Below are 12,592 nucleotides of genomic sequence, written 5' to 3'. Positions count from 1 at the left end.
TCTGTGTCCATGTGATGCTAGATGTGGTCAGAGGTGCACGACACAACAAACTTTCAACCAGAGGAGGTCAGTTAATTAACCATTTAAGAAGACTTTACTCACATTAACAGCTGTGGGCAAACAAGTTACACAGAGAAGCTACATAAGAAAACAAGGGCGAAACAGTTGCCATGATCAGAAGTCAGGTCATGTAAATTTAGTCTAATAAAGTCTAGTGTAAGTGCCACTGACCCCTTAGGGGCCGTACACGTGCCACGTTTTTTGCTCCCTCAAATTCATTGTTTTCAATGTAGACGCGCTGCAGTCATGCTCAAATGTCAACATGCACATGCTCCCGAGTGCCTATTTTTCAGGGTCCAACGGCTGCGCCCTGAGATAAACTGAGTTCAACATTTGCCCCGTGCATGTCATGTGCGAGGAACAACCAATCACAGCCAACAGAAATCTTTCCCTTCATCTGTAAATATCAGTCTGTCATAAATATGCAGAAGAAGTTGATCATTTTAGTGCAGGGCTGCCAGAGCTTTACATCTGTCTCACGAACAACAGGCCTACATACAACCAGCGACTGAGAGAAGATTCTGCTCTCAGGATTTCAGGTGAACAGGCTATGACACAGTGCTTGTTAAGGTTGCTTAACAATGTCAAACGCAACCTGCAGTCATGCTCTTGAAAGCTGGCACAGAAAAGGCACATGAGCAGCACCCAGCACGACCTCGCGTTTACCAGGCTGACATATGCAACATCATCACATGTTGCATATGTCAGCGAAAGGTGAGCAGAATGATTTTCCATCTCAGACTGTTTCATTTGCACATTTTTGGAGGCCTACAGAGAACCAATGACAAAACGGGACATAATGTGTTTTTCCCCTCCTTCTATTCCTGTTAATAAGGGCTGTACTGGATTTATTTTCTTATATTCAAAGCTTCTATCGAAGTTTTCTATTGAAGCTTCAAATGCCTGTATCTTTTATGATGTCTTCACCTTCAAAACAAAATCATTAAACATTATGTAATTTATGGTACTGCTGCTAGACCACCCTGATAAAACAGGTGCCTGCCTCCCTTTGTGCCAAGCATGTGAGAAGAAACGTTTTTTGACCGCAGTGCAAATGTTGTTTTTGAAATGCTAAACGGCAACTAAAATGGACTGAAGCGGAATAGTTTGTGAGACAAAACATGTTTTGAATTTCGGAAATTATTACATCTTCCATTCAAAAAAATCTGACTTGGATTTTACAAAGCTTTGAAGTTACTGGAAAGTTTTGGGTCACATGCGTCTTATTGTAAAGTATGATAGGATAATAGCTTTGATAAATAGAGCCTGATCTTTACCTGCAAACATGCAGAAATGCCGGGTTTAAAAAGAATGACTGCATATTTAAAAAAAAAAAAATATATAAGTATGAAAATGTTATGATGAATTAAGTAGCCTTACTGTTATTCATCACACTTATCTTGTGACCCTAGCAGAGGTCACGACCCCCAGGTTGGGAACCACTTGATGATAATATCAGCACATAATCAGTATCGGACGATATTGGCTTTAAAATGAGCAGAACTGGTCAACATGCTCTTTCCTTTTTTGCACAATGAATGAATATGACATACATTGAAAAGCTCAAAGTATGCATGCATAATATGATGTTAATGCCACTTCAGAAGACACTTGATGATCACTAAAATTAGGTGAGGGAAAAAAGTGGATATATCGACTTGGTTATCGGCTTAATTAGTTGTTACATATCGGCATATTGTGCAAAAAATCCAATACTGTGCATCCCTAAAGAGGACACATGGTCTTGATGTATTATTTCAGTGCACTGACTGGTCTGAACAAAGCTACTATGATTAAATTAATATAATATTCATATAAAGTTTACAATCAAACCCTCTGCACTTCCTAAACCAATGAGTAATACCACAGGTGGTAGATTTACACACATGCAGCTGTGTATTTTGCTTTTACTACATTTACTGCTTGGCAAAATATGCTTTCAGAGTTCACTGTAAATGGTTCATCTGATCACTTGAAACATTTGCATGTGAGCACACAGATGCAAATGTTTGCACATATGTTCTGCAATCTGTATTCCAGACATTTGAAACAGCTAAACATCGCTATTGGTACAGCTGTTCAAAATCTGTCAGTCTTCCAATGCTTCCGGTTAATTATCCTATAAATGTTTCTCTATGCATTAATGCATCATCCTCAATTATGTATTTGCTTCACTACTGTGCATACAACAGCTGGATTTACCAATATGGTTTAATTGCTGTTATTTTCTCATCTGTTATTTTTCAATTCATGTAATTTTGGAATTAAATACTGACCATTTCCCACCTATATTCAGCCAATCAGCATCACCACAGGGACAACAGAAGGGATTTAAAATCAGTGAGACCCATGTGAAATTTGATATATAATTAAACTACTTTCTATCTTTATAAGTTGTTCTGGAACGCAGACAAAATACCAGCCTGCCACTGTTTCACTGTTTTTAATAAATGTGTGATGCCATATTGATCTGATCAGTGCACTAACCTGTACGAAAGCCACGGCGTAAATTAAGTTTTGATTTCCTGATTTGGTTTATTGATCAGTGTACAAACTCAGTGCTAATGACTGCTTCTAACAGTAATTTCAATCTTAGAAAGGCAGTCCACCCCCCAAATCAAATACACATGTTTTTCCTCTTACCTGTAGTGCTGTTTATCAATCCAGATTATTTCGGTGTGAGTTGCAGTGTTGGAGATATCGGCTGTAGAGAAATCTGCCTTCTCTTGAATATAATGGAACTAGATGGCACTCAGCTTGTGGTGCTCAAAGTGCCGAAAAATACATTTGAAAAACTCAACAGTGATGTCTCTTTCCAGAAACCATGACGTTGTAACTCAAGATAATCCACAGACCTTGTTGTGAGTGGTTTCATCTGAGAAATATTTTCTTGCTACTGAACTACACCCACCAACTGTATCATTGCACAGAAAGAAGTGTGCATCTATGGACAAGAGGCTAGTGCTTGTGACAATGCAGATTATCTTGAGCAACCCAGTCATGATTTCTAGAAAGAGACATTGTTTTATTGGCATCTTGAGCACCACAGGCTGAGTGCCGTCTAGTTCCATTATATTCAAGAGAAGGCAGACATCTCTACGACTGACGTCTCCAACACTCGGGAACTCACACCAAAACTATCTAGACTGATGAACAGCACCACAGTTAAGAGGAAAAGTATATTTATCTAATAGCAACAGCAGGGCTGCCCCCTAATAGTCAACCAAACGTTTGTTGACCATAAAGGTCATTACTCTGCAAGATTTTATTGGTCGCTTAGTCGGAGGAAAACTAAAACAAACAAACATGGAGCTCTATTAGGAGCTGCAAAACCTATATGAATGGACCATGTGGGACTAATTTGAAAGGATATGCTCAGCAGTCAGACAGGAGTCACGTCACAAACCAATCACAGCGGACTGATAAATATGGAAAAGTTGATCATGTCAGTGCAGGGCTACCCGGAGGTTTACATCTGTCCCACCGAGTGTCATTAACAGGCGGCTCGCTCAGTGTGTGACGTGCACTTGTAGATAAAATATAGGCCTATATTAATGAAGGTTCATTAGTACGGTTTTGTATTTCTCTGTAATGTAGCACAGTGTTAACAATGTTACTGATACTATTCTTTCTCACACCTTCAACTCAAACCATTGTGTTGCCCCCCCAAAATATACAATTAAATAATTAAATAATATCGTAAACATGCGGGCAACTAGTCGCCAATGGCCCTAAATGATGACTATTGGTCGACTGGGAAAATCTTTAATCAGGGGCAGCCCTAATCAACAGAAATACAAACACATCCTAGCCAAACCTGTACCACATCCATGCCAAAGAGCAGCACATTTTTATCTGTCTGTGACTGTGCCAGCCGTGTGTAATCTAATGTAATCCCTAATCTCCACCAGGTCCAGTGACTGGCTAACTTTAATCTAGCCACAACTCCAATAAACTGAATGTGGGCTCTGTAGTCGGGTGTAATCCACTCAGTCTGCTGACAGCCACAACGACAACACAGTCAGAGGGCCGTCGGTACTCTCGACTGTCAGACAACCATCTGCCTCTCTCTCTCATTCCATCTCTTACACTCACATCCATCCCACTGCTACTACGGCAGTACGTCCTACGACTACTTGACTGCCAATGAACCATTTGTTCAACACACAGGAACAAACGCACTTCTTCAAAGTTTTTTTCCTCTAGCCCTCCCTACAGATGGAAGCCTTGGGAAGGAGAGCATTAATCTCCTATTTTTCTCATTTCATTACGCCGTGTGCTACCCATTTCATTACAAGCAAATAAAATAAACTACACAAGCACATACCTCCCGTAAACATAAAAACGGGCTCCCGAAGCCCATATGAATTTTAATCTCCATTTAAAAGGAAAGCCAGCAAAGCCTCCAATATTTACAGCTATGGGGAGTAGTCGGCCTCTTTCATTGTCTAATATTAGAGTGGTCTTTTATGTTTGGCCACTGTGCTGCTCACTTAAGTGTTGTTGGTTTAGTGCCTTGCTCAAGCATACTTTATAGTCAGACAGATTTTCTAAGCTCTGGCATCACAGATAATAAAACATTCCCAGCAGCTACAAGTGCAAAACATTATAGCAGCTGAAGTTCTCTTTGTTTTTGCTCAGAGTTGATCGGTAAATGTACTTTGCAGCCTAAAAATAACATTTATACCTGCCTGTTATCAGCCTGATTCATCGTTTTTGATAGGCATGCAGAATAACACCTGCTACCACACAAGACGCCCCACACACAAACAAGCCTGCAAATCAAGAGCTTTCATTACGCCCCCGATTCCTGCAAATCTTGTTGATGAAATGTGCTGCCTAATTGAGGGGACCAAGCTGCCTTTTCAATGACAAATCTGGATGCAAAAGCAAAAACAAAAAAGCTTTCCACTGTGCAATGTTCCCTCAGTCGCTGCAGGGATGGTGCACGGGAAAAAATGAATACAGCGACAGATTTGTTGGACAAATACTGTGATAATTTGATCATCTGGTGCCTTTGTTATCAAACCAAGATATTCGTGCCACGGATCCCACACGAAAGGTTTATCTGTGGAAGTCTCAATAAGGAGGTAAAAAAAAAAAAAAAAAGTCATGGCAAGTGGTGATGATTTGGGAAATTCAGAACAAGTTTGAATACTGAGGGGAAGAAAACAGGACAGCTGTGGTGCTGATTGGAGGACTCATGCCGAGGCTGTGACTGGCAAAAAAAGCAAGTATTGACAGTCGGGACAGATTCGGCGCGACATACCTGCCTGATTGGTCGTCACGTTGAGTGACACATACTGCTTGGCGTGGTCTTTGGCCAGCTCTGACACCCCGTTGACAGCCTCCAGCAGGAAGCTGTAGTTGGTGTGTGACTGCAGGTCGGCCACCATGACCGAGGTGTTTGACAGGCCGACGCGTCGTGGCAAAAAGCGTACGTTGGGGCCACATTCCTCCAAGCCCCTTCCATCTGGCAAGACCTGTCTGCACAAGATGTTGTAGCGCACGTCCTTCCTGCCACCTGTTTCCATGGGAACCGACCACTCCAGGAAGACGCTGGTCTCGTTGACATTAGAGATGGCGTTACGTGGAGCAGAAGGAGGGCCTGAGAGAAGAGAAATAGATCCAGTAATGTCACACAACAACTTTTAAAATGTGATCGCAATACAGCAACATGACACCCAAAAACAAAAGTAATTAAGCAAATATAAAAGTTTTATATCCTCACGTGTGCACGCCATATTGGGAGGGTCCAAGTCGATCTTGTAGTACCCATCCTCGCAGCTGCAAGCAGTGGCTCCTGTCTGCCTGGCCACACTGTGGGGTGGGCATTTACTGCAGGCCAAAGACTCCAACAGCGAGCGGTAAAACCCCACTTTGCAGACTGAAAGACGAAGAAGGGAGGGGGGTGGACGCCATGGGGTGTTTGGGGTTAGATAAAGTAGAGATGAGATGATAAGAGGAGACGTACAAATAGGAAAAGGAAAGGGGTCATGGGGAGAGAGGTAAAAAAAAAGTGGGGAAGAGGAAAAGCAGGACAGCGTGGTTAGTTCCTTTGAAAAAAAGGAGGTCAGCATCAAAACGGTAGAAACAATTTCCCTGGGTGGTTGTGGTTGTTTTGAGGTTCTTCATCAGAGATAAAATTAAAAGAAGCATTTGCCTCCGAGTTTCCGTTGTCACGTTTTCTTCTGTGGTGTAAAAATATGTAGGAATTCTTATTTCCTTCTCGGGATTATTTCTTTTATCCAACCTGCGCAACCCTGCTGTGTTCTCCAGCTTTTATTATCTCAACCAAAAATGATTATTCTTTTCCCATTGTGGGGCTTCCCCTTCTTATTCACAGTCAGTCTTCACTTCAGTGACCATCGCCTGATTAAGAATTTGGTGCATCTACCTCACAATATTGCACCCGCCCTGCCTCACATAGGCAACACACACACAAACAAATACAACAAGCACGGAGAACATAATCTCCCGTCCTCCCACACAAACACACACTCAGACGGTTGATCTAAGTGGAGCAGGTAGACAGCGGGGTGACACACTCGGCATGTTAACACGCAAGAACACATCATCAACCTCTGTCGCCATGGCTGCGCCCCCAAGCCAACCAATCACGGACTTATCGCGGCATCATTTTTTTTTTCCCTTCCTGATTCTGCTGTTGCGCCCAGACAGATACAAATAGACACATGCAATAATGGGATATTGGGCTTCTGATAAGCAGGGCTCTATAGATTATGGTATATTGTGTCAGTGACAATGTTCAGTTTCATGTATTGCCGAGGAGAGGAGAGCAGAGAGGGGAGCGCATGCAGGACAAAAGAGGGGAGATGTTTCATCTGTGTTTGTCCTCTGAGGGCTTAAAGGTGAGGAGCTGTTGTTCTCACCCATTGTTTCTTAATGTGGCCGTTGTAAAGCCCATTCAGGCCGCAACTGGGATTAACAACTACATAATTAAACTTCAGGTAAACGGACAGGCGGATAAAGAACGGGAGAGGAGGAAGCACAGGAAGGTAAAAAGGGAATAAAATAGTGGAGAGAAAAGAGAACGATGGGGGAAGAAAGCGGAGTTTACGACGGGAGATGTCGAGAGGAGAGAAAAGGGAGGATGAGACAAAGGATGAGCGGAGGGGAAGATTTGTGTGCGTGTGTGTGTGTTTAGGGCGTTAGGCGGCAATGCCTCTGATTCCCCTTGACGGAACCTTGGTCCACTGTCATGGAACATTAGGCCTGAAAAATTCCCCCTCTGCCCTGGATCGCTCTGTGTCTCACCTCTGCTTCACACACACACACACACACACACACACACACACACAAAGCCTTTAGTGTATGTGTGGCATGTGCTTGGCATGTAGGATGCCACACACACACTAATTATGGGTTGCGGTGGTAGACATTGCTTTTGAGGCATTTCTGAAGTTGGCCTAGTTTTGAGTGAGCAGATAGTAATGCAGCTGATGACATAATTCATGCTCAACGGAGTGAAGACAATAACGTATGCCTTTCGGGTTTATTTTATTCAGATGTGAAAAGATGGTTTATTTTTGCTGCTTTTTTTTTGTTGTAAAAAGAGATAAATATTCTGTATTGCATTTCCATTTACTTCATTTTTCTCTGCTGCGGCCAGTAATGATGCCCAACCTTATCACCTTCTATGTGAGTGTGTGTTGGTGTGAGCGACAGACGGGGGCTGTGGCATTCAGGACAGTAGGACGCACCTGATCCTTTGTCTGCTTCAGCCCGTCGCCACGCGCACATTTATGGGTGCATACAGATTTATTGCCATCGTCTGGTGTCTAGCTCTCCTTGACTTCATCCTCCAAAACCCCCACGGCCGAATCAATAAAAAATGGGGTGGCAGCTCATTTCACATAGACAGACACACATGCAGCGAAGTGGAGTGAAGAAGGGTTGAGAAATATCAGCCTGAAGAAGAACTGACGAATAAAAAAAGCCTTTGTGCATATTAATAATTTGAGGTTTGTTCACATATCATGCCAGTATAATGATGATTATTTTTATTTTTTTGTGTTTGGTGCCAAGTTTTCACCTCCTGGTGTGTTTGTGCTGCACTCGCCAAAGATCACCTGCCAATCAAACGGCATGCCGTGGGCGCAGTGTGGTGCTATACTTGGGTTTCCTGTTGATCAGGGTATCAGTATCTGTAGATTTATTGTGTCTTTTGGCAACAGTGGCTGTCACTGTAAAGACAAACAACTTTTTTGTTTTAGGCTGCTGGTGGTGGTGGTTTAATGGTGTGGGGGATATTTTCTTGGCACACTTTGGGCCCCTTAGTACCAACTGAGCATGGTTTAAACACCACAGCCTACCTGAGTATTGTTGCTGACCGTGTCCATCCCTTTATGACCACAGTGTACCCATCTTCTGATGGCTACTTCCAGCAGGATAACGCACCATGTCACAAAGCTCACATCATCTCAAACTGCTTTCTTGAACATGACAATGAGTTCACTGTACTCCAATGGCCTCCACAGTCACCAGATCTCAATCCAATAGAGCACCTTTGGGATGTGGTGGAACGGGAGATTCACATCATGGATGTGCAGCCGACAAATCTGCAGCAACTGTGTGATGCTATCATGTCAATATGGACCAAAATCTCTGAGGAATGTTTCCAGCACCTTGTTGAATCTATGACACCAAGAATTAAGGCAGTTCTGAAGGCAAAAGTTCTGAAGGTGTACCTAATAAAGTGGCCAGTGAGTGTATATCATTATATGATCCTGGATTTTTCTTGAGTTAAGACTCAAATTAAAACTGCATATGTTTGCTATAAAATGCTTCTGCTGGGGTGTCGGTAGCGTAGTGGATAGTGCTGGCGCCCCATGTACAGAGGCGATGCCTTGCTGCAACGGTCGCAGGTTCGACTCCGGCTTGCAACCATTTGCTGCATGTCACCCCCCACTCTCTCTGTCACCCCATTTCACTCTGTCCTGTTCATTAAAGGCAAAAGCCAGAAAAAATAATCTTTAAAAAAAAAAAATGCTTCTGCTGAATAAACAGAAAAAGAGACAGCCAGATAGATGTTCACATTTGCATAGACGGATAGATGTCTGCTGATAATGTGGTGTCAAAGATTATATGACACGTTTTGACTAAATTGAACTAATGCATTTATTTCCTCTGAAAGTTGCAAATGATTATGAGAACGATACAAACACTTGCAATTAAAATGTGCAAATTGCTGTGAAGAAAAAAATCCATCGCATGCCATTTTAATGAAAGTCAATTCCAGCTGACTAATAGTGTAGTTGTTAAGGTATTTATTATCATTAATTCTAGCTCATTTCCATTTAGGCTAAACAGATTATCCACGGTCTACAGGAAAAAATGAACGCAGAACATGTGTGGAAATGAACTGCGAGCATGTATTGTGAAACATGACATGATACATGATGGCATGAGTGCAGATGACTATGTGGTTAAATCATGCTCCGTTTTTGACTGTTGTCGCTTAATTATGTGTCCAAGGATTTACCACACGCAGGCAAGAGGGGGCATAAAGGTCAGGGCAGGCAACTGGAGGCTGAAACTGGGATAAAGCGATTAAAATGCCACAGAGGGTGAAGAGGAACATGTATGTTCAGTGTGGAATCTGAGAGCAAACCACAGCTGAGGGGTAGCCCATGGTGTGGCTGTCAGGACAAGAGGGAAATATGAAAGTTGGCTAAATGCCACTTAAATGGCAAGTGGATTACTGTACATGTGACTTAGTGATTATTGCTTTCATTTAAAATGTACGCACTGTTTACCACCACGGTGAAATGAATGTTGATGCTACAAATGACAAACCTACATTCCCTTACAACATGATCATCAGCAAAGAAATCAATGCACATACAGTAATGTGAAGGAAACTATGAGTTACATATTTGACCATTTATTGTCCATTTCAGGGGCTATTTACATGGCTCTATGGATTGTGGTTGTAGCTTTGGTAATCCCATAACTTTTCATCTCGAGTCACCATCATGTCTACATTCTCATATGCCCAATACATTCCCATCAGCCTCAGCTGTGCTTTGTCCTTCATTAACAAGGGTCCACATGCTATCATGCCAAACTAAAGCCCCGTTTCCACAGAGCAGTTCAGTGCAGTTCAATATGGTACGCTTTTTTTCTGTTTCCACTGTGAAAAGTTGTGGATGGTATCAATAGAACCGTTCCGTACCGTCCCCATTTTTGGTCCCCCCTCTGTTGGGGTGCCTAGCACACAGATCTGGTACTAAAAGGTGGAGCTGTGAACACTGCAGTCTGTTGATTGGTAAATAAAGTTGTGGCTGGTTTTGTTACCACTGTTTAAACTGTGGCAAGTTTTACAGTAGTAAACTGTAACTATAAAATGACAGGATGTTTTGCTGCCTCTTGCAGCAGCTGGAGTCGGAGAATAAAAAAACTAAATTCACTGGGCAACTTTTAAGGTGGGACGTTAACTTGTTATGTTACTCAATGCATGAGGTGACGACATGAATCCATCAGTACACCTTAAATTTCAATATGGTGACTTTAACCATTATTCTAGTTTTTATTTCTCTCTCTTGGTTGACATAAGGTTTTGGTAAGGAGTGGATCTTCAAGTGTTTAAAAATAAATATATATAGCCTATGTACATCAATTTCAACCGGATTATGTGAACAGCATGTATTCTTATCCTTTCTTGGATAAAAAAAAAAAAAAGCATTGTGGATTGTTGTTCCTGTGGGCTCTGGCCGGCTGCCCTTGCCTGAACACGACTAAAACCACAAACCTGCTACACTGCAGCCTCTTCTATTTGCTCTAAAAATGTCGGCATGCAACCTTGTTCTACAGACAATATATGAGGTGCAGACTAATAAAGGAGGAAATACAGTGAGTGTTGGACGGAGCAGTGAGTGACAACAACCCTGCCCACATTTAAGAGTACTGTTTGCAATGGAAACACTAAACGGACCCAGGGTCTAGGTACCATGTTTGAGGGGCTACTTTTGGTTCCAAAGGTACCATACTGAAAGTGTTTGGTGGAAACGGGGCTACTCCTGGTATTAAAGCGAAAAAATCCCCTGCAGCCCAAAAAGCGTTTTCCCCATTGACCATCATTATAAAGAGATGTCTGTAAGACTGTATACAGGACACCTAAAACTGCAAACAATGTCAATTATGACTCTTTCTAATGTGAAATCAATGGTTTTATATTTAAAATATAAAACCATTGACGGGGCCAGCAGGTGAAAGAGTACTGCATATATCTAATTGGCAGCATGACCTGGAAGTAAACCCAAAAGCTAAAAACATTTCCAGCATATGTGCCAGGTGAGCACAGTATCTAGTTAGTATTATACCTCTATGGGTAAACATTACCTACTAAACATCAGCATGTCACCATGAGTAGACCTTTGTCTGCATGCTGATTTTAGCCTTCTGCTAAAAACACAAAGTACAGCCCTAATGAAGCCGTTAGCGAAGCTGTAAATGTCAACTTTAACTGTCTCTTCCTGTGAAACATTAAAATTATCTATTTTTTCCTTAACTACTTTCTTCTTTTAATTGAATCATCTCCTCATTATTCATCTTGTTAAATGTCCTCTGATGAAACGTCCCCTAATGCAAGGACAGGCAGGCCGTTAGATCTCTGGATCCAGTCCTCTGCTTGTTAAATTGTCTTAAAGGGACACTCCCACTCACACATACATCTTCATATCCGGATACACACTCATACACGCACAGACGCACACACTTGCTGTGGTGAGATTAGTTATGGTCATGGCTGGCTGACTGAAATGGCTCATTCCTCATTGTGAATGCAATGTGAATAGACGGTGTTGGTGGTATTAGTGTGTGTGCATTTATGTGTGTGTGTGTGTGTGTGTGTGTGTGTGTGTGTGTGTGTGAGAGTGTTGCCCTTGGGCAAGCTGTCTTTCTGATGCCACGCAGCTCTTAATGCACAGCACAAAGGGTAATAGGTAATTAATATGCAATACACACTAATGTGCCTTCATGCATGTGTGTGTGCGTGCATTTGTGTGTGTGCGAGGTTAATACGTAATTAATATGCATCACACACTGGCATCCCAGGCAATTAAGGATCCAGCGGTGTCCGTTGATGCTTCTTAATGAGCGTCCTCTTTAATTGGAAACATTTCATTGTAAACATGTTGATTTATATGACTGGCTGTCGTTTGGTGGGATTAGAGGGAGTAAGCGATTAAGGCCGAGGGAAAGAGGCACACTCGAAAGGGGGGGAGGGGGGTATAAAACAGAAGTTAAAGTTAAGGGCCCCATACTGTGTATCAACAGAATATTGGATGTAAATTCATTTATAAGGACGTAGATACAGTTAGGATCCAAATATTGAAATAAATTCCTAAAAAAATAGATATTTAAAAAAAACAGGAACAATATTCACAAACATTCTGAAGACGAGTAGAGCCAGCTGGTTAACAAAATTAAAGGCAGCAATAAAAGAGTCCTACAGATGCAAGATACACTTAAAGGAATACTTCACCCTCCCAAATGATCAATTGTATAT

General features: G+C 42.0%; 1 protein-coding gene across 1 annotated transcript in view; it reads right to left on the bottom strand.

Annotated features, from left to right (window-relative positions):
• epha5 (EPH receptor A5) overlaps positions 1-12,592 on the bottom strand; it is a 106,590-nt gene that overhangs the window by 52,034 nt on the left and 41,964 nt on the right. Inside the window, exons 4-5 of the mRNA XM_033646744.2 lie at positions 5,792-5,947; positions 5,330-5,668 (exon numbers count right to left, since the gene is read on the bottom strand). Of these exons, the coding sequence (XP_033502635.2) occupies positions 5,330-5,668; positions 5,792-5,947 (495 nt within the window). The remainder of the gene's footprint in view (positions 1-5,329; positions 5,669-5,791; positions 5,948-12,592) is intronic.

Source organism: Epinephelus lanceolatus, chromosome 19 (genome assembly GCF_041903045.1).
Source record: "Epinephelus lanceolatus isolate andai-2023 chromosome 19, ASM4190304v1, whole genome shotgun sequence".
NCBI classification, from domain to species: Eukaryota; Metazoa; Chordata; class Actinopteri; order Perciformes; family Serranidae; genus Epinephelus; species Epinephelus lanceolatus.
This window is presented reverse-complemented; position numbering and strand designations above follow the sequence as displayed.